This window comes from Nomascus leucogenys, chromosome 22a, assembly GCF_006542625.1.
Source record: "Nomascus leucogenys isolate Asia chromosome 22a, Asia_NLE_v1, whole genome shotgun sequence".
NCBI lineage: Eukaryota > Metazoa > Chordata > Mammalia > Primates > Hylobatidae > Nomascus > Nomascus leucogenys.
In genome coordinates this window covers 67,254,103-67,281,879 of record NC_044402.1, presented here as the reverse complement: position 1 = coordinate 67,281,879, position 27,777 = coordinate 67,254,103, and the positions used below count along the sequence as shown (strand labels likewise).

Sequence of the window (27,777 nt, the reverse complement as noted above, 5' to 3'; positions counted from 1 at the left end):
TCTCAAGCATTTGACCCTCACTACCTCATACTGTTAATTAACTTTGTGTTCGTATCTCACCCCCCCAGAAGAATGCAAAGTCTCTGAGGATTAGCGCTGTACTTTAGTTTTTTTTTTTTTTTTTTTGGCTTGGTAGGGGACAACGAACATAACGCTCCACACATATTTGTTACCTAAAAAAGGCACATGCTCCATGATGTCAATGTCATCTTGTTTAGATGAGTATATTCAACTTTTTTCTTTTCTCCTTTTTGGCTGCTGTTTGTGAGTTTGATCATTCTTGTTATAAAATTACCACATGCAACCTTTTGAGAAGCATTAGAAGTATTAAAAGATGGCAAAAGCAGGCCTATAGGAAATAGTGGTAATGGATATGTCCAAGGTTACTACTACTGTGCTCTGCATTGCAAGATTTGTTTCAACATACTCAAGAAATTGAAGTTCAGCCAGGTTAATTTATCCAAGGTCCCACAAAAAGTAAATGGCTGTGCTGAGTTTCAAGGACCCATGTCTGCCTGGTTCCAAAGGGCAAGTCAGTTTCAGTGCTGGATGACTGAGAATTACATAATTTCTTGAAAAAGCACTAGGCACAATAGTTGGCGTTCAACAAACGCTCACACACACATCCGCCCTGGAATTGGGTCTACTTAAACAGGAGGGGGAAAAAAAGCTTGCTGACATAATTACACTTCTTCGTAACTCCCAGGCTCATGTTTGACTATAATAATCCTATGCCCTGCTTCACATTGACGCTAGAAAAAAATGCCTGGCAATATTTCAAATCATGATGCCTATTTTTCTCTCGATCAAGTAACAATTCAAATTATACTTTAAAAAGAAAAAAAGAAAACTAGAAAGTTGCATTCAGCTGACAAGAGACTAAAGGAATCTGTGAAACAGAATTTATTTGATGCCTAGGTTTCTCCCCCACCCGACGAAGACCAAATGCTTCTGATCCATAAGTAACTTCGCAAGGTAAACTGAGGGGCCTGGCAGCATCTGGGCCTCCCTCAAAGGTCGAAATCAAGCGCGCTCGCCCTCCTTCTGTCCGCCTTTTCCCTTTAAGGTCCTCCAGAGGCCGCTTCGCTGCAGAAAGTAACACCGCGTCGCCGCCGCGGAAAGTGGGGCAACTTTGCCTATCAGCAGAAACCTTTTGATCCATCTGAGGCGACAAACCAGACCAAACGCCCGCCCAAGCTGTTCCGAGCCTCCTGGGGGAAGGCGAGCCCAAGCTTCTCTGCACCGCTTCCTCATCCGCTCGCTGCACCTGGACGCGGGAGGCGCGCGACCCCCGGCCGTGACGTCACCGCACCTGGCACCAGCCGGGGGGTCCGGGAGAGAGCCCGAACGCTACGGGGCGGGGTGGGGCGGGGAGAACGAGGGCGTTCTCGCGAGATTTGCCTCCTCCCGGACCCAGCTCCCCGCACCTTCTCGGCCTCTGGCTGGGTCTCCACCTTAGTCTACGGTGTTGCCTTTTCTAACCGCGAGTGCTAAGGAAGAGGCGAGGGGCGGGCTCCGAGGCTGGACGGGCGCTCGGGGTTGGAGCGGAGGGCCTGGGCGAACCGGTGGGTCCCTCCCCACTGCGGGAGCGGCCAGGGTGGGAAAACCGCGGTCCGGGCAGGCGGGGGAGGGCCCTCCCGCCGCCGTGGCTCCTGCGGAGGCTAGGGGTGAGGAGCTGTCGCCGCCTTTGCCTTTGCCTCGTGGGCCGCGCTGAAGAGACTAGTAGGAGAGCGCCGCGGGCGGATGGAGGCGGCTCTTCGCCCCGCCTGAGCTCAGGAGGGGCTAGCGCGGAGCGCGGGTCCCGCCTCCAGCCGCGGGAGCGGCCGCGCGAGCCACCACAGGAGTAGGAGGAGGAGCAGACGTCGGCTTCTCCCCGCGGGAGCCCCCAGCATGGGTAAGAGACTCGGGCGCTTCCTGCCGCCTGTCCGGACCTTCCAGACCCGGGGAGGCTGTGCCCTTTCTCGGCCTTATGGGGAGGCGACGGCGGTCAGCCTCTGAGCGGCAGCACCCCACCCTCTCCATTCTCCCCACCGCCCCTTCTTGCCCTGCCTTACACCTTGCTCTTCTCACGGAGAAACTGGTGGGAGAGCTCGCGGGTGCTCTCCCTCGCTCTCCCTTCTCCGCCTCTTTTCCTGTTCACCAGAAAGGTGCGGGATGGCGGGCGGGAGCGCCTGGCCGCCTCTCCTAACCCCATGCCCAGCTAAAATCGGACCTGACCTTCCTTCCCTTCCTCATCCCATTGCTTCCCTCCCCCTCCTCGTGGGATGGGGGAGGGCGATCGAAAAACTTGATAAAGTAGCACTTTCAACTTCTTTATTTTCTGCGAGGCTTTGTATACGTTTAAGGAGAGAGATAAATTTGTTCAAAAACTTTTTTTTTCCTGCTGAAACTCGCAAGGGGTGCCTCAAGGACAGGAAAGCTTGAGTATTTGTTTTACTCGGGTTCTACCTAGGCAAGTGTGTTGGCACCTAAGCATTCAGTGTGCTCTGGAGGACTGGGTTTGGACTTCAGTGTTGGATCCTTTGAGAAGCAGTTTCCTGTGTGGAGTTAGACTTCCTTGCCGGAGGAGAGAAAAATACAAGGCCTTATATGTTATTTACTATGTGCTTTATAGTTTTGTTTGAAGTTAGAGAAGGCAGAATGTGTGGCAGTCCGGGTTGGAAAGGAGTTTTGTTAAGTGGTGTAACAATTTCTTTTGATAACAAAGTTTGGTGTGGGCTAGGCATTAACTCCCTCAATCCTTTAAAAATTGAAAGCAACTTAAAAAAGAATAACTTAAAAAACAAAACAAAACACCCTCTGTCTCTATAAGGCAGAACGTGTTCTGTAAGAGTAAACCCAAGTTTGATTTTTGTAGAGCAAATCAGGAGGACCCCATCACTTTTTGCAGTTGAGAATTGGTACTGCTTCATATCAACAAACCATCACCGAAATGAATAATTCATGTAACTAACAAATGATTTAGAAGCAGGACGAATCCATACTACTGCTGATGTGGCACCCTCTGTCCACACTTTGCTTTGTGGGGGATGTTTTGAGCATATTGTTTATAGACACTCGCCTAGCTATCCTCTTTTCTTAGACTTTTCTAATTTTATGTTCCCTCTTCCACCTCCCTCCTTTCAGGTAACTTTTATACTCAAAGTGCTCTTGAGCTCAAAAACAGTGAAATAAAACATCTGCTATTTGGAATTTTCAAATGAATTATTTTATAATTGATTAGTTGAGCTCGCAGGGCAATTGTGGGCATATTCTTTTAAGCATGAAATTATAAAATCACTTTAACTGCTTTGGATTAAGATAATACTAAAGTTAAATATACAGTTTTCTATCTTAAATGGGATGCAGAATAAAATTAAACTTCTTTGGATGACCTGGGGATGCAATCTTGTTTTGCATATAGGGCTGTTGAGCTCAATTCTAAATAATACTTGTTCGCATTTTGAAATTATTTAAGTACTTTTTTTTTTTTGCTTTGCTTTTGGATGTGCTTATAACTGATTAGTGTCCCCCATCATCTTTCCTTTTCTGATTTTTTTTTTAGAAGTGTGAAAATCATTCAGGTTTGTGATTCTGCATAGGGGAAGAATCAGTAGGCCGTTACTTAGTGTGTGAGGTCGTCTCTGGAGAAAAGTAAATGTGTACCAATACTTGGACATTGGAATACCTATTTTGATTGTCCAGAGGCTTTTTCTTTGTGATTTATTTGTTGTGTTCTGTTAAGGTGAGTTTTCATATAGACTTGGATATCAATGTTGGTATACTCTCGACTACTTAGAATGTGTTTTGAGGGTATATTACTGAGGGCATTTGTGGTTAAGTTTTTGTAAAGTGTTGTGAAACATTTCCATATCAGTACATATATTCTTTAAGTTTATTGGTCATGTAATAATAAAATTCCCAAGTTCACTTAAAGGGAGTTTGCTCTTTAATATAAATCTCATTTATTTGGTTTTACCAGCCATCCTTTTTTCTTATGATTTTAGATGCAGCCTAAAATATTTACATGATATTTTATCTAATTTGTCACAAAATGAAAAAATCTGAAATTTTTTTTGTGTGTAAGATAACTTGGATGCCTATTAAATGGTGGTTCTTATGCTTAGGTGGTACAGCTAGAGAGTTAAAAGCATAGGCTCTGGACGGAGACTACTTGAGGTCAAATTCTCTTCTACCTACTGGCTGTGTGACTGAGCCCATTACTTCTCTGTGCTTCAGTTTCTTAATCTATAAATGGAATAAAATATCAACCTCATAGGTTGTTAGGAGGATTTGAATGAGGTACTACTTGTAAAGTGCTTAGAACACTGCCAGTGATGGTGATTTTCATTTTCAAATGATTTCCCTAATTCTTTTACCAACTTGGAAAAAAAAAGATCTCAATTTTTGACCTTTGTTAGAAGTAGGATATTTTCTTTAAATAAAGGTCCAGTGGGATGAGATGATTTTGCACTAAGGCACAAATTGAATTTTATGTGATATAACCTTACAGAAATCACAGATACTTTTTTCAATGTTGGATGTACTGTACGAAAGTCCATTATTGGTAAGAACTTTAGTTGCTTAGGAAAAGCTCTTAAGTGGGATGACTACTAGTAGACTTATTTGAATTTTATGTTTTTAGTGTCTGCATTTGTTAAATGTGATAAAATGCCTATTGAGAAATTTGAGGTATTCTGTGTGAAAGAATTTGGGAAGAGCTCTAGGGAGACAGATAGGCAATGCTTATTTTTCTTATTCCAAAAATATAAATTGGCATTTTGGAGCAGAATTAGGCAGAAAGCAAATGGCACAAAGTGTCAGAGCGTTTCTAGAGCACGAAAAAGGAATATTTATGAATTTTTATTTTTGAAAGAAAAAGCAGATTTCTAAGGGCAGAATTTCTCTTTAATAATTTTAGATACGGTGGTGAACTTTTTAGTTTATTTTATAGGCTCACGTATATAAAACATATTAGTCATGTGGTGGTGTTTTTTTTTTTTCTGACAAGAGTTTTGCTCTGTTTCTCAGGCTGGAATGCTGTGGTGCGATCTCAGCTCACTGCAACCTCCACCTCCTGGGTTCAAGCGATTCTCCCGTCTCATCCTCCTGAGTAGCTGGGATTACAGGTGTGTGCCACCATGCCCAGCTAATTTTTGCATTTTTAGTAGAGACAGGGTTTCACCATGTTGATCAGGCTGGTCTTGAACTCCTGACCTCATGTGATCTGCCCGCCTCGGCCTCCCAAAGTGCTGGGATTACAGGCGTGAGCCACTGCACCTGGCCTCATGGTGGTTTTAATAGACAAATTTGTGGCTGGTTTAGATGATATGTGCACTTCTATAATAGAGTGATTTCTTTATGTTACTTTCCTGTACTGTTTGGAGAAAATATTTTTAAAATTTTTATTTATCTGTTACTTATTTACTTATTTTTGGAGACAGGGTCTTGCTCTGTTACCCAGGTTGGAGTTCAGTGGCATGATCATAGCTCACTGCAGCCTCAAACTCTTGCCTCTGCTTCCCAAGTAGCCAGGGCTACAGGTGCGCACTGCTACCTCTGGCCTGGTTTAAAATTTTTTTGTAGATACAGGCTCTCCCTATCTTGCCCAGGCTAGTCTCAAACTCTTGGCCTCAAGCAGTTCACCTGCTTTGGCCTCCGAAAGTGCTGGGATTACAGCCGCACCACTGTACCTGGCCTGGATAAAATCTTAATTTATACAGATAAGTAGTTGCAGATGGAAATTGCATGCTAATGGTTCATCTTTTTGTATCAGGATTTACTTCAATTAAACTACAGAGCATGAAAAAATAATATTAGGAAATTTTTGTTTCAAAGTTGAATCACTGGCAAATGTAATAATTCTTTTCCTTATTCAAGTACTCATCAGATACTTTTTGAGGTTTCAAAATTTGAGCAGTTTAAATTTTGTAAACTCACATTAAGGCTGAAAATCCACATTTATAATATTTTATAGTTTCCTATAGAAATGAGCTGGAAGTTTGCTTTGTACTTTTTTTTTTTTTTTTTTGTTGAGATGGAGTCTTGCTCTGTCTCCCAGGCTGGAGTGCAGTGGCGTGATCTTGGCTCACTGCAACCTCCGCCTCCCGGGTTCAAGCAAGTCTCCTGCCTCAGCCTCCCGAGTAGCTGGGACTACAGGCATGTGCTACCATGCCTGGCTAATTTTTTGTATTTTTAGTAGAGATGGGGTTTCACCGTGTTAGCCAGGATGGTCTCGATCTCCTGACCTTGTAATCTGCCCGCCTCAGCCTCCCAAAGTACTGGGATTACAGGCGTGAGCCACCTCGCCCAGTGTGTGTCTTTCTAATTGAAGTGTTTGCAAACTAAAATGACATTATATTAACTAAAATGTAATTTTTAAGGCATTTAAAATAAATAGAAAACTCAAAAGTGCTACATTTTTATTTATTCATAATTCAGATCTGTCAGCGAATCCTCTGTCAGAGAATATCTTCCCCCATTATTAAATATATTTTGAATGATAAAAATGCTTACTTTAATGTATATAAAAAATTGTCGTTGTGTCAAGGGCTTGCAGCTAGGTAGAGAAAGAAGTATAATGATTATTCATTTGGGTGAGAATTGGATGGAGCTGCAGACCTGTTTCTTAGGTAAACTGATGAAGCAAGTTGTGAAAGATCTGAAAGTTTTCAGATTTTATGTTCAGAAAAGAAAGAGCAAATAAAAACTAGTGAGATGTGATTGAAATTTAGGTAAATTAGGTAATCATTATGATGGAGCTGTTACTGCTTAGTTGTAGCATTTGATGTCTGACTGCTATTCAGATTGAACACAAGCAGGATTTGGGGACCAAACTATCTCAGCAGTCAGGCAGTAAGTCTTTCTAGATGGGGGAGGCGACAGAACACTAGTTTGAGAAATCTGGATGGAGGTCTATATGTGCCTACAGTCAGCTTGTCAGCATCAGGGATATGTTTGGCAAAGTGCAGTGTGTACATGTATGTGGAGCAGGCATTTGGGAGTGGTATGGTGGCTGGTAGCAGGCACTAGGTAGAGATTCAGACTGGCATCTTGGGGGAAAAGGGAGGAAACGGGGTCTGGCAGTAGGCCTTGAAAACCTGGCCACAGGGAAACAAAATGAGACAGGGTCCAGATTTCTTATTGGAGAAATACAAGGTGGGTATTTGCAGGAACAAAAGTGAGCTTAGTTATTGGAATTATTTAGGATGAACCAAGAGGTAATAACAAGACACCAAGCCCCTAAGCTTTATATTTTCTGTCCTGGGACTACATTAGTAGTCTACATTAGTAGCTGAATCCGTAAGTATGGTATGAGTAGTCCAGAATTACTGGGGTGAAATGGGATCTTGTCTCTAAATGCTGGAGGATATTCCCTGGGTATAGATTGCCACTCCCTCTGTTTGTTTGGTCCCAGGGATTTGATGTGCCTGCTTTTTTTTTTTTTTTTTTTTTTCTTGCTCCTGTCTCTTTTTCACCTAGGTTCCTTTTCCTTTCATACCCAATGTGAAGCAGATTACAAAACCTCAGCATATTCTTCTGTTTCAGAAACAAGTACACAATCCTTCAGGGTGTTAAGCAGTTATAACTGCAAATAGAATAAATGGCCAAGTAAGGCACAAGAAACTGAAAGTATTAGTAATTATCAGTCTCTTGGTTTCACTGAAGTGGTGGTTGGCTAGTTATTAGAAAGACCTTTTTTGTTGTTGCTTTTTAAATTTTTTTTTGGTAGTGTGTACCTGTCTTTGGCAATACTCCCTCATACTCCTCCCAGCTTTTATTTATTTTGGCTTACGTTAGGTAGATATTTAGACAGGAGCTCACAGTAGAGACATTTATTATGTCTCTTAAACAGATAAAATTTTACTAGGACTTCACTAACCTGAGACCATGCCGTACTCATATTTGAATCATAACCTTGGTTTTAACTACAAATGAAGTAGGTGTTTTCCTTCTGGGCCCCTAAATGTTTTCTTCTTTGGACTAAACTTGATATTACCTCATTTTTTTTGTTACGTTTTGGTTTTTGTTTCTGAAGGTCTCAGATTCCTAGATGTTCTACAGTCTTCCTGACCATTTTCATTGAACGCTATTTGATTTACTGAAAGGTATTTACTAATTGTTTGCACTTAAAGGTGCTTTTACCCTAGAATAAACAGTGCTTTTAAAACAATTCACTATTCTAAATTGATACTGGCTTAAGATGTTGTTCCAGTGTCAGGTATTGTTATGGATTGTTTCTTTTCTAGAACCTGTCCTTTCCAGTGGCTCCAGTAGACTTGTATTTTATAATCTTTCAAATATTATGCAGCTTGTTAAACTTCCCATCATGATCTTGTTCAGTTTCTCAACTCATTTGCAAAAGAGAGATGACTAGCATGGGAGCCTGGATTCCAGTATCTGTTTTAGTGCCTTATTAGTGCCTCTTAGCTTAGGTTCTTTTTGATGATTCAGCGTCCAGATAGTTCCAAGGGAGTGACTGTAATCATTAGGAGTTTCTAGTAGAATGCAATCATGAGCCCTTTAGGAATATTTTGGTCAATAATAAACCACATATAGGGGGGTGGTCCCCTAAGATTATAATGAAGCTGGAAAATTCCTCTTCCCTAGTGAGTTGTAGCCATCCCACTATAGTAGTGCAACGCATGACTCGTGTTTGTGATGATGCTGGTGTCAACAAACCCACACTACCAGTTGTATAAAAGTATAGCACATACATACATTTATATGTAGTACATATATTGATAATAAATGGCTGTGTTACTGGCTTATGTATTTACTATACTATGTTTTTTAATTGTTGTTTTACAGAGTACATCTTCTACTTATTAAAAGAAGTTAACTGTAAAATATCCTCAGGCAGGTCCTTCAGGGGGTATTCCAGAAAAAGGCATCGTTATCGTAGGTGATGACAGCCCTATGCACGTTTTTTTACCAGTGGGATGAAATATGGAGATGGAAGACAGCGATATTGATGATCCTGATCTTTGCAGGCCTAGGCTAATGTGTGTTTGTGTCTTATAAGAAAAAGGATTAAAAAAGAAAGAATTTTTAAATGGAAAAAAGCTTATAGAATATGAATATAAAGAAAGAATATTTTTGTACAACTATACAATGTGTTGGTGTTGTAAACCGAATGTTATTACATGTTATTACAAAAAAGTAAAAAAGTTTATAAAGTATACAGTAAGCTAAGGTTAATTTTGAAAGAAAATTAGAAAAATAAAAAAGTAGTTAGCTTTAGTGTATAGTGTTTATAAAATCTATAGTAGTGTATACTAATGTCCTAGGCCTTCACGTTTGCTCACCACTCACTGACTCACCCAGTGCCACTTCCAATCCTGTAATCTCTATTCATGGTAGGTACACCCTATGTAGATGTACCATTTTTATTACTTATACTGTATTTTTACTATACCTTTTTTATGTTTAAATATACAGATACTTACCATTGTGTTACAGTTACCTACAGTATTGAGTACAATATCATGCTGTATAGTTTTGTAGCCTAGGAGCAATTGGCTATACCCTATAGCTTAGGCGTGTAGTGGGCTGTACCGTCTAGGTTTAAGTACGCTCTATGATGTTCACACATGGACCAAATTGCCTAATGACCCATTTCCTAAGATGCATCCCCATTGTTAAGTGATGCATAACTGCACTTTTAAGTGTGGTGATAGTTACAGTTAACACCAATATTAAGAAAAAGGGACTGTCACAAGGTCACATCATCAAGCAAAGAAGCTGCCGATGAGAGATTAATCAAGAAGTATTTTCCTTAATGTTAGGAATGTGATTAATGTCATGTTAAATGCTTGGGGATTTAGGATAAATGAAAGTTTTGGTGCCTTGAGTAGTTTACAAGTGTTAAGGTTTGGACATATTATTAGAATCACATTTTTGTTTTAAGCTTCTCGCAACCCCTGGTTTCTGACATAAATGCTTCTGCCTCTCCCTCCCTCCAGTTTTTGATGAATGTCATGAATGTGTTGGGGTGGCTTATGTGATAGGAATAAGACAAATAATAACAATGAAAGTTAGTATGTGAATCCATTAGAAAAATAAACAAGAGAGAGAGTATAGGGTCAATGTCAGAAATGTTAAAATGTAATAGGAGAAGCATATGGAATATTAGAATATATATTCCTGCACTGAAGGAAATGGGATTTATTAATCTCTCATTAGTTTGACCAGTGATGATATACTGAGTACTGGCAGTAGCTAAGGTATTTTTTCCTCCGCTTCTGGCAAAGAGTCTTTAGAATGAAGCAAGCCCTCTCTTGAGCTGATCCTTTGAGATGTGTACTTTTACCTGAAATATTAAAACTGTGGTGGCATGCACCTGTAGTCCCAGCTACTTGGGAGGCTGAGGTGAGAGCATTACTTGAACCTGGAAGGTCGAGGCTATAGCGAGCCATGGTTGTGCCATTGCACTCCAGCCTGTGCAACTGGGTGAGACTTTGTTTCTTAAAAAAAAAATTAAGAATTTAGATTTTTGTTTTTTGTATGTGTTTATTTTGGGTGGATGCTTAGAACTACGGAGAAACTCAAATGATTACTTCTGAATTTTTAATGATTCTTACTGCTGTTGTTCTTACAGGTTCTTGTAGTTGTCTGTATAACTTAATTATGTTTTAAAAATCTTTAGGTTGGTCCTCAGGTAGTGAGTTATCTCGATTGCTTAGTCAGTTACAGATTGAACTTCTTTTTTCTACTCTTCCCTGCTTTTCATTACTGCACTCAACTAGTTTTTTTTTTTTTTTTTTTTTGAGACTTCTGGCTCTTGTCTCCTAGGATGGAGTGCAATGGCATGATCTCGGCTCACTGCAGCCTCCACCTCCTGGGTTCAAGTGATTCTCTTGCCTCAGCCTCCTGAGTGGCTGGGATTACAGGCACCTGCTACCACGCCTGGCTAATTTTTGTATTATTATTATTATTTTTTTAGTAGAGATGGGGTTTCACCATGTTGGCCAGGCTGGTTTTGAACTCCTGACCTCAGGTGATCCGCCCGCCTCGGCCTCCCAAAGTGCTGGGATTACAGGCATGAGCCACCGTGCCCAGCTGCACTCGACTAGTTTTTTTAAAAATAAAAGTCTGTTTGGAAACTGAGGGAAGTTGTTACATAGCAACTTCCCATGTTTTGGTAATTTTAAAATTCATTTTTAGTTGATACTTAGTTACTAGCATTTAGGGAATTCTTACTATGCTAGGCAGTTCCCCACAAGAATATGAGGTAAAACATTAGTCTTCCCATTCTTCAGGTTCAGGAAATGAAGTTAGAGGGATTGTTACTTGTCCAAGTCAGAGGTAAGATGAGGAGGAGACAGAATCAAACTTTCATTGTTCTGATTTTAAAGCTCTTCCTCTTAATTATATCTTAAAACATTTTGAGAAGGAAGATTGTTGAGTTAAACAGAGCAAGTAATATGACCTTCAGACTCTCCTAGTGTGGTTTAAAACATAAAGAAATTTAAATATTTGTCATCTAAAAACTGTGGATTGGTATTCATTTGTTTGAGTAACTGTTTTCTCTAAAGAGACTTTTTTTTTTTTTTTTTTTTAAAGGAACAGGGTCTTGCTCTGTCGCCTAGGCTGGAGCATAGTGGTACTATCATAGTTCACTGCAACCTTGACCTCCTGGGGTCAAGTGATCCTTCCACCTTAGTCTCCTGAGTAGCTGGGACTAAGGCATGTGCCATCATGCCTGGCTAATTTAAAAAAATAAACAAAAACTGTAGACATAGTGTCTTGCCATATTGCCCAGGCTTGTCTTGAACTCTTGGGCTTCAAGCAGTCCTCTTACCTGGGCCTCCCGAAGTGCTGGGTTTACAGGCATGAGCCACCATGCCTGGCCTCTTAATAGACTTTTAACAAATTTTAACTGTTACACATTGGTCTTTTACTTACATACCCAAAAGTTTTCCTAGGGTTGTTTTTTGGTGAGTTCTATAAAACTTTATGATGGCTATTCATATGGTTTTTTTTTTGATCTGGCTTGAAACATGCTTAAAAATAATTTCTAGTGTTTTTTTGAAGTTAATAGTGGGAATAAAGATGAAGAATGAGAATATTTAATTGAATTTTCCAACTTGTTTGCTCTTTAGATTTTTATATGTTTTTTGTTTTTAAGATTTATTATTTTAGGACAAGTCATTAATCACATGTACATGGTAATTTCTTTGTTTTTAGAACTGTCTCGGGTAATCAGTCTTTGAGATAAAAATCTTTTTTGTTTTTTAAACTTTGATTAAGTTTTTTTTGTGGATATCTGTCACTTATTCTAATTTAGTAACATTAGGAAGAATATAATACTGTGTAAAAATCTCCTTATATCAATTTTCCTTTTCTTTTTCTCTTTGGATATGTGCTAAGAGTGTATTGTACTATGCAAACCTTTGTATGCTATTTGAAGTACAAAGAGGAAGGGTGGGTTTTGTGTGCAATTTGTTCACTATCTTAAGAATGACTAGATTTACTTATCTCTGTTGAAAAACATGTAAGAAATGCTGCTTATCATTCCATATTTAACAAGCTTGAGAAAATAAATGACGGAATTTCTAATATATAATTAAAAAGACTTTAGGATGATATTGTGCTTTTTATTAGTAGTATTTTGACTAATGGATCTGGTACCTAACTTTAGAGGACTTAAATGATGAAATGTTATTAGTTAATGACATTAAGCAATGCTAATCAGTTTTGCATTTCTCTATTTATGGTAAAGAATAAATATTTCGTTCTGGGAATAATTTATGGTAAAGCCTTTTGGTTTGTGGTAAGAAATACTTAGCCCTGGGAATAAAAAGTAAATACATATATTTCTTTCTTCCTGATGTGTGTGTGTGTGTGTGTGTGTGTGTGTGTGTGTGTAATATATATAAAATCAGGAAATAGGTGGAACCATTATTTTCATCATATTCCTACTATTTTGAGAGTAAAGCTTGTAATTTTTTATCTTATACTGAAATATATTTTTGTTAATTTTTGTGTAATTTTTAATATTTTGTCATCTGCTATAATAAAGGTTAACACTCAATAGTATACTGTGATCAGTGATGTGATATAGAGAAGGTTAATTTGACAGACTTAATTAGATGCCATTGTGTATTTATCTGTATTGTGTTGACCAGAATTAAAAGTAAACATTCCGTAGTCAATGCCCATACAACTTATGCCTATTTGGAATTTGTGTAAATTGTTTATTTTTTGGAAGTGATTTTTTATTATCAAAATAATGCATATTTATTAAAGCAGACTAGTAGAAAATCTTTTATAATATTGCCACCAATATTTTTGCATGTAATAATTTAAAAAAATTATGGATTTTAAAATTTTTCAGCTTAATCTTCAGATATCCTTTTTGTTTAAATACTGATTTTTTTTTAAAAAAGTTATTAACAACTAGTAAACCCATTAAAAGAATACCTCACCAGCACCCCGAAACAGAACCAAGTTAAGCAAAACTTTTTTCTTTTTAGGTAAGGATTAAGTTCTTAGAGTTTGCTGTACTTCATTTTAAGTAATGTCCTTTACTTTCTTTTACCTGTTTTCAGTTGAGATTTCCTTTTTTTGGTTCTTATAAATGCTTTTAATTCATTGTGTTGTTTGTTGCAAGTATTTACTGTCTGTTTCCAGTTTAGTTACTTTGAAACTTTGACCATTTTACTTTAAGTTTAGAAATTTCTCCTCTCTACACAGTTTTGTTACTAATTTCTGTCATAATCCCTTCAAGCCGCTATGACAAAATACCTTAGACTAGGTAATTTATGAACAACAGAAATTTATTGCTCACAGGCTGGAAAGTCCAGGATCTAGGCACTGGCAAATTTGGTGTCTGGTGAGGAGAGTTCAAAGATGGTGCCTTCTTGGTACATGGAAGGCTGGGCTTGGTGGCTCACACCTGTAATCTTTTTTTTGTTTGTTTTTTTTGAGACAGGGTCTTGCTCTGTTGCCAAGGCTGGAGTGCAAATGTGTGACTGTAGCTCACTGCAACCTCGAACTCCTGGGTTCAAGTGATCTTCCCTTGTTAGGCGCCCAAGTAGCTAGGACTATAGGTGCTGCCCCACACACCTATTGTTATTTTTTGTAGAGATAGCATCTTTCTATGTTGCCCAGGCTGACCTTGAACTCCTGGCCTCAATTATCCTCCCGCCTGGGATTACAGGTGTGAGCTACTGTGCCTGGCCTCTATGTGTACATTCTTGTTTATGGTTTTTCCTTATTGTTTTAATGAATGTAAGGTCTGTAGATATACTGTCTTTTATTCCTGATATTAGTAATCTGGGCCTTCTGTTTTTTGCCTTGGTCATTCTTTCTAGAGATTTATTGATTTTATTGATGTTTTCAAATAACAGTTTTTGGTTGCATTATTTTTTTTCCATTTTTCTGTTTTCTCTGAGCATTTTATATGATTCCATTTTATGTCCTCTTTTAACATTCAGTTATACTTAATTTTTATTTTTAGTGCTTGCCCTGGAGTTTTGCAATATACATTTATAACGAATGTTAAATTCAGCTTTAAATAACACTGCAACACTTCATGTGTAGTGCTGGTACCATAGAGTATTCCTTATTCCTCTTGTCCCTTAAGACATTCATTAATTTCACCTATTCATATGCTATAATCATGCAATACATTGTTACTATTATGACTTTTGAGTAGTTATCTTTTAGATCAATTAAGAATAAAAAAAGTATTTTGTTTTCTCTTCATTTATTCCTTCTATGCTCCTTCTTCATATTGATTTGAGTTTCTGACCTGTATAATTTTCATTTTTTCTGAAGAACTTCTTTTAACATTTCTTTTGTGTCGGGTCTGTTGGCAATGAATTCTTGTTTTTGTTTGCAAAAGTCTTTATTTCTCTTTCCCTTTGAAGGATAATTTTACTAGATACAGATTTCTAGGTTGGTGTTTTTTTTTTTTTTCCAATGCTTTAAATATTTTATTCCATCTTTTCTTGCCATCATGTTTTCTGATGAGAAGCCTGCTGTAATTCTTATCCTTGTTCCTCAATAGGTAGGGTGATACTTTGTGATGGTTTCTTTCAAGATTTTCTCTGCCTTTGATTTTCTTCCATTGAATGTGATACGTCTAGGTGTAGTTTTTTTTTGTTTGTATCCTAATTTTGTTCTCTTAGTTTTCCGGATGTGTGGTTTGGTGTACCTTATTATTTTTGGAAAATTCTCAGCCATTATTATTTCATATATTCTGCTCTGTTTCCCCATCTTCTTCTGGAATTCCAGTTATGTGTGTTTATACCTCTTGAAGTTTTTCACAGTTCTTGGATGTTCTGTCCTGGGATTTTTTTGTTTTTTATAATTCTTTTTCTCTTTGCATTTCAGTTTGGAAAATTTCTTTTGACCTCTCTTCAAGCTTACTGATTCTTTCCTTGGCTATGTATAGTCTACTGATGAATGCATCAGTGTTGTCAATTATTTGTTACAGTGTTTTTGATTTCCAGCTTTTCCTTCTGTTTCTTTTCTAGAGATTCTATGTGCTTACCATATCCATTTTTTTCTTGCATGTTGTCTTTTTATATTATCACCCTTAGCATATTAATCATAGTTATTTTAAATTTCCTGTCAGATAACTAAAAAAAAATGTGTTGTATCTGAGTCTGGTTCAGATGCTTGCTTTGTCTCTTTAGACTTGCTTTTTCTTGCCTTCGTAGCATGACTTGAAATTTTTGAAGGCTGGATATGTCGTATTAGGTAATAGGAACTGCGGTAGTTAAATTGTTAGTGTGAGGATTTATATTTATCTGCCTAGGAGTTGGATTGTGTTTAATATTTGCTCTAGCTGTAGGTGCCAGAGGGTTCACATTCCTGTAGTGTCTTTGTTTTTGTCTTCCTTGCTTTCTTTGGGTTTCCCTAAGAACTCTTTCTCAGGTAGAATCTGCATCTTGCAGCTTTTTCAGCTGTAAATACTGGAGCCTCATTGATGTGGTGATAGCATGTGGGAGAGGGGAAATATACTATAATCTTAATTATTAAATCTCTGTTTTTTAGTGGATCGATGTCCTGGAGCTGTGGAGTGGACTTAAATCAGGGAAATTCCCATTCCTAGGTGGTATAAAGCCCCTGACAGTCTTTCCCCTGGAGTGTAGGCCTTTGTTACAGAGAATACTCAGGTTGTATTTCGCAGTGGTTACTTTCCTTTTCCTCCTTGCCAGAACTATAAGGGGATTCTTCTTGGCTCTTTACTGTGAGAATCTGGCAGTACCATAAAACCCACAAAAGTGTGGGGACTCCCCTATAGGACAGCATTCCCCTAGTAGTTTCCCACTTTCATGCTATTCCACAGTCAGCCTCCAGCAAGTCATCAAAATTACCATTTAAGTGTTTGTACTGGATTGAATTTTTATCCCCAAAAAAGGTATGTCTGAGTCTTAGCCCTTCATACGTGTAAATGTTACATTATTTAGAAATAGTTGGCTGGGCATGGTGGCTCACACCTGTTGTAATCTCAGTACTTTGGGAGGCCAAATTGGAGGATCACTTGAGCCAAGGAGTTCGAGACAAGTCTGGGCAATATAATGAGACCATGTCTCTACAAAAAAATTTCAAAAAATTAGCCGTGCATGGTGGTGCACCCCTATAGTCCCAGCTACTAAGGAGATTGAGGTGGGAGGATCACTTGAACCTGGGAGGTGGAGGTTGCAGTGAGCCAAAATTACTCCACTGCACTCCAGCCTGGGTGACAGAGTAAGACTTTGCATCAAAAAAGAGAGAGAAATAGTCTTTTCAGATGTGATTAAGGATTTTGAGATGAAGAAATTCTTAATGAATTGAATGATTGGTGTCCTTGGAAAAGAGTAAGGAGAGGGTGAGATTTGAGATGGAGACATAACAGTGGAACAATCATGTCAAGATGGAGGTAGAGATTGGAGTTATGTAAGCAAAGGAACGCTAAAAATTGCTGGCAGCCACCAGCAGCCAGATAAGAGGCATGGAGTGATTCTTTAGAGTCTCCAGAAAGAACTAACCCTGCTGATACCTTGATTTTGCCCTCTCGCCTCCCGAAAGAGGAGAATAAATTTCTCTTCTTTCAAGCTACCCACTTTGTGATGGTTTGTTACAACTGCTGTAGGAGACTAATAGTGTTGTTGCTAATTTATGGCTCCAGCAGCTTCTACTCTAGGTAATAAATAGATCTCGTCCGTGACTCTCTGGCTTTACCTGCCTCCTCTCTGTATCTTTAGGTGGTAGTTTGCTCTGTGTCCTCAATTTTCTAATGGATCCAAGGAAATTAATTGATTTTCAGTTGGTTTAGCCTTTTTCTTGTAAGGGTGGGAGTGATGACTTTAAAGATTTTTACTTGTTGGAGCTGAAACTGCCAGTCGAGTATTTTAAAAATTTGTTTGTTCTTTCTCCCCACAATTTTTGGCATTTTTATGCTTTTTCTGTCATTTTAGTGATCACTACGTGCATTCTCAACTTACAAAAACCTGATGTTAATAACTTCACTCTCTTATACCATACAAGGATCTTGGAACAGTTTCAACTCCCAACTTTGTTACTGGTTCTGTTATTTTAATTTTTCTGTATTTTTAATTTCCTATTTGATGTCACTGTTTTTATTCATTTGGTGTTTGTATACCTATATACTTACCACTTCTTTTGTTTTTCCTTTCTTTTCTACATTGCTGATACTTCATATTTAATCTTTTTCCTCTCCTTTGCTCTTCTCAGAGAACATCCATCAGAGTTTTCTTTTTGTGTAGCAAAGTCCCACTTCTGGTTTGTCAGAAGTGTCTTTATTTTTTCTTTGTTTTTTTTTTTTTTTTGAGGTGTTTTCGCCCCATCCTCGGTGCTTTTTTTTTTTTTTTTAATTAATTTTTTTTGCACACAAAAACAATAAACATTTTCTAAAAATACAAACAAAAAGATGCGTATCAAACATATTAGGAAGGTTACACATGGGAAGTCGGGGAATAGAAATGGGGGGTGGGAGTTAAAATAAGGTAGAGAGGGACTTTATGTGGATCAGTGATAATAACTCAATCCTCTATTTGACAAAGAAGAGGGAGAAGGAAGAGGAAGAAAAAGAAAGTGGGATAAAGGATCAGAAAGGGAGGAAAATAGAAAAAATTAGAGTATGACTCCAGGGTAGACCTGTTTTGTTGTCACTGAGTTGGTTGGTTGGTTTGTCTGTTGTATTTTTCATGTTTCGCCAAGTTGGCCAGACTGGTCTCGAACTCCTAGCCCGAAGTGATCAACCCGCCTCGCCCCCCAGAGTGCCGGGACCACAGGTGTGAGCCACCACGTCCAGCCCCCACATTGCTTCTGGCCTCCATGGTAGACCTCCCAGACGGAGCGGCCGGGCAGAGGCGCTCCTCACTTCTTCCCAGACACGGGGCGGCCGGGCAGAGGCGCTCCTTACTTCCCAGACGGGGCGGCCAGGGAGAGACGCTCCTCACTTCTTCCCAGACGATAGGTGGCCGGGCAGAGGCGCCCCTCACTTCCCAGACAATGGGTGGCCGGGCAGAGGTGCTCCTCACTTCCCAGACGGGGCAGCCGGGCAGAGGCGCTCCTCACTTCCCAGACGGGGCGGCCGGGCCGAGGCACTCCTCACTTCCCAGACGGGGCGGCCGGGCCGAGGCGCTCCTCACTTCTTCCCAGACGGGGCGGCCGGGCAGAGGCGCTCCTCACTTCTTCCCGACGGGGCGGCCGGGCAGAGGCGCTCCTCACTTCTTCCCGGACGGGGCGGCCGGGCAGAGGCGCTCCTCACTTCCTAGACGGGGCGGCCGGGCAGAGGCGCTCCTCACTTCTTCCCGGACGGGGCGGCCGGGCAGAGGCGCTCCTCACTTCTTCCCGGACGGGGCGGCCGGGCAGAGGCGCTCCTCACTTCTTCCCGGATGGGGCGGCCGGGCAGAGGCGCTCCTCACCTCCCAGACGATAGGTGGCCGGGCAGAGGCGCTCCTCATTTCACAGACGGGGCGGCCGGGCAGAGGCGCTCCTCACTTCCCAGACGGGGTGGCCGGGCAGAGGCGCTCCTCACTTCCCAGACGGTGGGGCCGGGCAGAGGCGCTCCTCACTTCCCAGACGGGGCGGCCGGGCAGAGGCGCTCCTCACTTCCCAGACGGGTGCCGGCAGAGGCGCTCCTCACTTCCCGACGGGGCGGCCGGGCAGAGGCGCTCCTCACTTCCAGATGGCGCCGGCAGAGGCGCTCCTCACTTCCCAGACGGGGTGGCCGGGCAGAGGCGCTCCTCACTTCCCAGACGGGGCGGCCGGGCAGAGGCGCTCCTCACTTCTCGGACGGGGCGGCCGGGCAGAGGCGCTCCTCACTTCTTCCCGGATGGGCGGCCGGGCAGACGTGCTCCTCACTTCTTCCCGGACGGGGCGGCCGGGCAGAGGCGCTCCTCACTTCTTCCCGGACGGGGCGGCCGGGCAGAGGCGCTCCTCACTTCTTCCCGGACGGGGCGGCCGGGCAGAGGCGCTCCTCACTTCTTCCCGGACGGGGCGGCCGGGCAGAGGCGCTCCTCACTTCTTCCTGGATGGGGCGGCCGGGCAGAGGCGCTCCTCACTTCCCAGACGGGGCGGCCGGGCAGAGGCGCTCCTCACTTCTTTCCAGATGGGGCGGCCGGGCAGAGGCGCTCCTCACTTCTTCCCGGACGGGGTGGCCGGGCAGAGGCGCTCCTCACCTCCCAGACGATAGGTGGCCGGGCAGAGGCGCTCCTCATTTCACAGATGGGGCAGCCGGGCAGAGGCGCTCCTCACTTCCCAGACGGGGTGGCTGGGCAGAGGCGCTCCTCACTTCCCAGACGGTGGGTGGCCGGGCAGAGGCGCTCCTCACTTCCCTGACGGGGCGGCCGGGCAGAGGCGCTCCTCACTTCCCAGACGGTGGGTGGCCGGGCAGAGGCACTCCTCACTTCCCAGACGGTGGGTGGCCGGGCAGAGGCTCTCCTCACTTCCCAGACGGGGCGGCCGGGCAGAGGCGCTCCTCACTTCCCAGACGGGGTGGCCGGGCAGAGGCGCTCCTCACTTCCCAGATGGTGGGTGGCCGGGCAGAGGCGCTCCTCACTTCCCAGACGGGGTGGCCGGGCAGAGGCGCTCCTCACTTCCCAGACGGTGGGTGGCCGGGCAGAGGCGCTCCTCACTTCCCAGACGGTGGGTGGCCGGGCAGAGGCGCTCCTCACTTCCCAGACGGTGGGTGGCCGGGCAGAGGCGCTCCTCACTTCCCAGACGGTGGGTGGCCGGGCAGAGGCGCTCCTCACTTCCCAGACGGTGGGTGGCCGGGCAGAGGCGCTCCTCACTTCCCAGACGGTGGGTGGCCGGGCAGAGGCGCTCCTCACTTCCCAGACGGTGGGTGGCCGGGCAGAGGCGCTCCTCACTTCTTCCCGGACGGGGCGGCCGGGCAGAGGCGCTCCTCACCTCCCAGACGATGGGTGGCCGGGCAGAGGTTCTCCTCACCTCCCAGACGGGGCGGCCGGGCAGAGGCGCTCCTCACTTCTTCCCGGACGGGGCGGCCGGGCAGAGGCGCTCCTCACTTCTTCCCGGACGGGGCGGCCGGGCAGAGGCGCTCCTCACTTCTTCCCGGACGGGGCGCCCGGGCAGAGGCGCTCCTCACTTCCTCCCGGACGGGGCGGCTGGGCACAGGCGCTCCGCACTTCCTCCCAGACGGGGCGGCCGGGCAGAGGCGCTCCTCACTTCCTCCCGGACGGGGCGGCCGGCAGAGGCGCTCCTCACCTCCCAGACGATAGGTGGCCAGGCAGAGGCGCTCCTCCCTTCCCAGACGATGGGTGGCCGGGCAGAGGCGCTCCTCACTTCCTCCCGGACGGGGCGGCCGGGCAGAGGCGCTCCTCACCTCCCAGACGATAGGTGGCCAGGCAGAGGCGCTCCTCACTTCCTCCCGGACGGGGCGGCCGGGCAGAGGCGCTCCTCACCTCCCAGACGATAGGTGGCCAGGCAGAGGCGCTCCTCCCTTCCCAGACGATGGGTGGCCGGGCAGAGGCGCTCCTCACTTCCCAGGCGGGGCGGCCGGGCAGAGGCGCTCCTCACTTCCCAGACGATGGGTGGCCGGGCAGAGGTGCTCCTCACTTCCCAGACGGGGCGGCCGGGCAGAGGTACCCCTCACCTCTTCCCAGACTGGGCGGCCGGGCAGAGGTGCTCCTCACTTCTTCCTGGACGGGGCGGCCGGGCAGAGGCGCTCCTCACTTCTTCCCGGATGGGGCGCCCGGGCAGAGGCGCTCCTCACTTCTTCCCGGACGGGGCGCCCGGGCAGAGGCGCTCCTCACTTCCCAGATGGGGCAGCCGGGCAGAGGCGCTCCTCACTTCTTCCCAGACAGGGCGGCCGGGCAGAGGCGCTCCTCACTTCTTCCCAGACGGGGTGGCCGGGCAGAGGCGCTCCTTACTTCCCAGACGGGGCGGCCGGGCAGAGGTGCTCCTCACTTCCCAGACGATGGGTGCCTGGGCAGAGGCGCTCCTCACTTCCCAGACGGGGCGGCCGGGCCGAGGCACTCCTCACTTCCCAGACGGGGCGGCCGGGCCGAGGCGCTCCTCACTTCCCAGACGGGGCGGCCGGGCAGAGGCGCTCCTCACTTCTTCCCAGACGGGGCGGCCGGGCAGAGGCGCTCCTCACTTCTTCCCGGACGGGGCGGCCGGGCAGAGGCGCTCCTCACTTCCTAGACGGGGCGGCCGGGCAGAGGCGCTCCTCACTTCTTCCCGGACGGGGCGGCCGGGCAGAGGCGCTCCTCACTTCTTCCCGGACGGGGCGGCCGGGCAGAGGCGCTCCTCACTTCTTCCCGGACGGGGCGGCCGGGCAGAGGCGCTCCTCACTTCTTCCCGGACGGGGCGGCCGGGCAGAGGCGCTCCCCACCTCCCAGACGGGGCGGTGGCCGGGCAGGGGCTCGGGAGGCTGAGGCGGGCAGAGCACTCGGCGTCAGGAGCTGGTGAGCAGCGTGGCCAACATGGCCACCGCGCGCCTGCAGCCAAACGAGAAAAAGCAGGCAGCGGTGGCGTTCGGCGGCAGTCCCAGGCAGTCTGCGGCGCGGGCAGCAGCGAGCTGAGTAGATTGCAGCCTGGGCCACAGAGGGAAAGAAAGAGGAAAGAAAGGAAAGAAGAAAGAAAGAAAGAAGGAAGGAAGGAAGGAAGGAAGCAAGCAAGCATTTTTTCTTCGTTTTTTTAAGGATATTTTCTCGGGTATAGAGAGTTTAAGATTTGTAGGTATTTTCTTTCCACACTTTTAAGATACTAATCTGCTGCCTTCTGGCTTCCATCGTTGTTGCTAAGTCACCCATTAGTCTAAATGTTGCTTCTTTGATAACCTTTGTTTTAAGATTTTCTTTCCTCTTTGTCTTTCACTTTTTGCAGTTTACTATTACAAACTTAATTATGAATAAGTTTAAAAGAGCAGGGAATTTAACCCTATTTACCATATGGCATTTTCTCTGAGGGAAATAAAATAGATTTTCTTTGACTCAGTGAACTTAATTATCACACATGTATGCAGTTATGTGGTGCTATAAACATTTTTGCTGTAATATTGAATAAACCACTTTAATATTTACTGCTTAAATATCTTATCAAAGTAATTCCTGCACATGATATACAAATATAAAAAATATTAAATGACTTACAAACACTATTTCCTTGCCTCACTGTTCTCTGCTTCTATTCTCATTCTCCATGGGGAAACCACTGTCTAAATCTATCTATTTTAATGTTTTGGCTTTCATATTTCTAAATAATTAGTTTCTGTTGTTGATTTTGGTTTATTTTTAACTTGAAAATGTTTAGCTTGCTAATTTATAATCTCACGTTTTCTCTTTATCCGAACATAGTAAGGGTTTATACTTTTATTTCTTTTTCTAGCAACTAATAGTGTATTTGTGGACTTAGCACTTTGTATGATAATGATATTCGTCCCTTTACTCTTTCCTTTACCGACCTCCCTCTCTCAATTCTTTTTCAGAATTATTATCCTTTATAATATCAAGGCTGTTAACATTTATGTTTTGTTCTACAACCATAATTTAGTCCTTTTGTTTTGCTATACAATAATTTGATTGCCAAAGTTAAAATAATTACTTTCACATTATTATGACCATGTAGTGTTTTTTTTTACTGTGAAGCCAAGTAGTACATATGATTATATTTTTTCTTTCCCCTTTTTGCTCTCCCCTGTTTCCTTTCCTTTCCTTTTCCTTTTCTTTTTTCCTTTCCTTCCCTTCCTTTTTTTCCCCTTTCCTTTCCCTTTTCCTGTTCCCGTTCCCTTTTTCCTTTTTCCTTTTTCCTGCCCTGCCCTGCCCTGCCCTGCCCTGCCCTTTCTCTTGCCCTGTCACCTTCCCTTTCTGTCTTTCCTGCCTTGCTCTGTTGCCCAGGCTGGAGTGCAGTGGTGCGATCTCTGCTCATTGCAGCCTCCACCTTCTGGACTCAAGCCATTCTCGCACTCAAGCCATCCTCTCACTTCAGCTTCCCCAGTAGCTGGGGACTATAGGCACGTTATCATCACTCCTGACTACATTTTTTTGGTATTTTTTGTAGAGATGGGGGTTGCCATGTTGCCCAGGCTGGTCTTGAAGTCCTGGGCTCAAGAGATCCACCCACCTCAACCTCCCAAAGTGTTGGGATTACAGGTGTGAGCTGCAACTGCACCCAGACAATTATATTTTCAGCATTGTACAGTTCTTTGCCTTTCCAAAAGTTTCTAATCATCTTTAGTTTTTTGTCCTTAACTGACTTTCTTGTCTCTCTGAGTTCCAGATTTGTAAGGATAGCATACAGTTTCACAGTTTGTACCCCATGCTGCTTTTCTCTCAGATACCTCTAGAACTTTTTGTCTCCTGTTTAGTATAGACTGTTTGTTCCTTAGATTTGTTGCGCAGCTGCAAATTTAGTACTTATTTTATTCTTAGGTTGGTGCCACTATTTCTTGGATTTCATGTCTTCCTCTGTTTTGGTTCATATTTTAATTTTGCGCAGCTGCAAATTTAGTACTTATTTTATTCTGAGGTTGGTGCCACTATTTCTTGGATTTCATGTCTTCCTCTGTTTTGGTTCATATTTTAATTTTGCTGGATAACATTATGTAATTTCATATGTGAGAGTTAATTTTCTTTATTGTTGCATGTGTGAAAATGTTATGTTCTATGCTTGCCTGCTGATTTGGCAGAGTACGCAATTAATTTTCCTTTAATACTTGAGTGACTTTTAATTTTTCTTTTTCTAGAATCCAGTATTGCCAGAGAAGTGTTCCAAGATGATTCTCAATCTTTTGTAGATGAAATTTTTATTTCCTGTCATAGAGCTTTCTAGGATCGTTTATTGTTATTATGAAATTACACCGAATATGAATACGTTTTAAAATTTGTTCATTTCATTGGATTCTCACAGATCTGTTTCCATTTGAAGATTGTTTTAGGATGATTTTCTTGTATTAGTTCATGGTTAATTCCCCATTTTTTTCTCCTTGAATTTCTGTTAATTGGATGTTGGATTGATTGTGCCTTTTCCTTATTTTCATCTTTTTCTTTGTGCCTTTGTTTTACCTATTTTGGAACATTTTGTTGGATTTATCTCTACCTCTTCAAAAAACAGTAAGATATCTTGGAAGACATAAACTTTAAAAAGTTTTTAATTTTCTCACTTCTTATTTTATAGCATTCTGTTCTTTTAGAAACTTTACATCTCTTGAGGATATACATTTGTGTGTGTATTTTAACTTTTTAATTTTGAAATAATCACGAAGTTGTAGAAATGTTAGATGTATAGTACAAATAATTTTTTTCCTGACTGCTATCTTTCATCCAAGTATTTTAGTGTGTATTTTTAATAAACCAGGACTATATCACAATACAACCATAACATTTAAGAAATTAACATTGATTTGTAATCTGTATGGACTCATGGCTTATTTTATTCAGTGGGGTATATTCTTTTAATTTCATTATTTTGATGCTCAAAATGTCCTGATTTGGCCAGTAAGAACTGTTTTTATATCACTTCTGTGGGTCAGTTTGATACCATTTCATTTTTTTTGACAACTTCCTTACTTTCTGGCACAACAAAATGTTCCAGGCTAATCTTATACTTTTCCTGCTTAGCCTTGGAATTGGCCATTTTCCTAAAGAGTCCTGATTCCTTTTAGTAGTAGGTGGTATTTATGAAGTCTTGGCATTTGGCTTGCTCGTTACCATTGGAATGTTGCTGGTTTCAGGTCCATTAGTTGGACAGAGCTAGGGTGTATGTGCATATGTGTGTGTGTGTGTGTGTGTGTGTGTTGGATATATGTGTATCTGTATATACATACATGTATACATATATTTATATCTTTATTTCTCCATGTTACGTATTGAAAATTGTTAAATTCATGCTGATACTGCTTTATTACAAATCAGTATCACAGGATTGAAAGTAGCTTTTTCCATATACGTTTGTAACTCCTTTCTCTGACGTGAAGAAACTTGGCTTCCATTATCCTTCGAATATTTACAATTTGATTAGTCTCCCTGCATGTAACCATTCTCCCATCTCTATTGTTACTCCCCACCCTTGCTTACCCTTTCTCCCAGTAGTGTTTCAGTTTATGATGGGTCTTTCATGATCAACTATTGTCTGCTCATTTTAAGAGTAAATAATAAATGAATAAAAAGCTAACTGGGAACTCTGTTTATGTGGGTAGGAGTTAAGAGTTTTTGTTGTTGTCGTTGTTGTTGTTCTTTTGAGACAGAGTCTTGCTCTGTCGCAGTGGCGTGACCTCGGCTCACTGCAACTTTCGCCTCCCAGGTTCAAGCCATTCTTCTGCCTCAGCCTTCTGAGTAGCTGGGATTACAGGCATATGCCACCATGCCCGGCTAGTTTTTGTATTTTTAGTAGAGACTGGGTTTCACCATATTGGCCAGGCTGGTCTCGAACTCCTGACCTCAGGTGATCCACCCACCTCAGCCTCCCAAAGTGCTGGGATTACAGGCGTGAGCCACTGCCCCTGCAGGAGTTAAGAATTTTATTTTGGAATTAGCAAGTCAGGAACTGCCCATTGCTTTGGGGACCTCCACATTTCTCAGTATTCATTGCTCTGAGAAACCAGCATTCATCCATAATAGCTGTACTAGTTTCCCTAAGCTATTTTTTATTTTTTTGTAGATTAACCCTTCAGTTTTTTGCCTTGGAAGGAAAATGCCATACTATTTAGCATTTTATCTCATTGAATTATTGTGGTTGATAGAGAGATTGAGTAATTTCCCTATTTTAGCCATGCATGCATTTCATGTGAGCCTACGTTTTCTGAATTTCTGGTCTTTTTGAGGTCTACAGAGCAGTTTGGTATTTCATTTATAGCTCCCTTAAGTTCTCTAGGCTTCCTCTTCTTGGCTTTATCAGCTGTGCATCCCCTTTCAGACATTTGTTAAAATTTATTGCCGGGTCCCTTATCATGTTGGGATGTTTTCAGCTGCAAATAGAAATCCTGTCTAAAATTTACTTGAAAGTTAAGAAACTACTTCATGTAACGAATCTGAAGGTATTATAGTTAAAGGTGGTTAATCTAGCAGTTTGATGAATCCAGCAAAGATCCAGGTTATTTTCATCTTTTTTCTCCTCCATGTTAATTAAGTATCCGCTGTTTTTCTGGTCTCAAGTGGTTATAGCAATTGTGGGTATCAAACACTCATTAAAGAACATCCAGAGTCTGCAGGAGGCCATTCCTTCCTTGGGGTTTTTTTTTTTTTTTTTTTTTGAGACGGAGTCTTGCCCTGTCGCCCATGCTGGTGTGCAGTGGCACAATCTCGGCTCACCGCAACCTCCACCTCCCGGATTCACGCCATTCTCCTGCCTCAGCCTCCTGAGTAGCTGGGCCTACAGGCGCCTGCCACCACGCCTGGCTACTTTTTATATTTTTAGTAGAGATGGGGTTTCACCATGTTAGCCAGGATGGTCTTGATCTCCCGACCTTGTGATCCACCCTCCTCGGCCTCCCAAAGTGCTGGGATTACAGGTGTGAGCCACCGAGCCTGGCCTGTGTTTTGTTTTTAAAGTCAAATAAAACCTTCCCAGAAGAAAGTTAGAATTCATTCATCTCAGCTGGGTGTGGTGGCTCACGCCTGTAATCCTAGCACTTTGGGAGGGTGAGGTGGGAGGATCGCCTGAGCCCAGGAGTTTGAGAGCAGGCTGAGTAATATAGCCAGACCCCCTGTCTGTTAAAAAAATAAAAATAAAAAGAATTCCTTCATCTCGTGCTTATTTGAAAACCATTCACTGTGTATGTTTAATTGTATGTGATTAAGGTTGCTATACATAGACTATCTCTAGACCTTTGCCTCTTTGGCAGTTAGATATCCTGGCACCTACTCAACTGTAGTTGGCATTTAAACATAAGGTTTTTCAGCTGACCTGATTGTACTTAGTGTCTGAGAAGTACATACCTAGACTAGTGAATATGTAACTCCCTGGGGCTGAGAGAATCTTCACCTTTTAAAATACAGGGTCTCAAAATACTGAACAAAATTAAGGTTCTGTGAGAAAGGAAGGAGGGGAATGGGCAATGTGGGAATGGCACTCGGTTTAACAAACAACAGTGTCTGGCCATACTCACTTTCCTTTTTTTTTTTTTTGGTGGTGGTGGTTGTGATTGTTGTGGTTGTTGGTGTGTGGGTGTGTATTTTCTTTTTAATCAGTCTTGGAGGAAGAAAAGATGAATGGGGATATGGCTAGTCTGCTATCTTGAGCAGGAAAGCTGTTATTTATTTTTAAAAATTGAACCTTGTAAAATATTAAAAATATGCTTATGTGATCCTGTAATCTAAAATCCTGTTATTAAAAGAGGTAAAATAAATACACATTAATCTTCATTTTAGAGTTTGT

General features: G+C 42.9%; 1 protein-coding gene across 1 annotated transcript in view; it reads left to right on the top strand.

Moving 5' to 3' along the window:
* The first annotated feature begins 1,399 nt into the window (after window positions 1–1,399).
* The window catches only part of CD2AP (CD2 associated protein), a 157,596-nt gene continuing 131,218 nt past the window's right edge, over window positions 1,400–27,777 (top strand). The window contains exon 1 of the mRNA XM_003254197.4: window positions 1,400–1,894. Coding sequence (XP_003254245.2) covers window positions 1,891–1,894 — 4 coding nt within the window. The 5' untranslated portion in view covers window positions 1,400–1,890. The remainder of the gene's footprint in view (window positions 1,895–27,777) is intronic.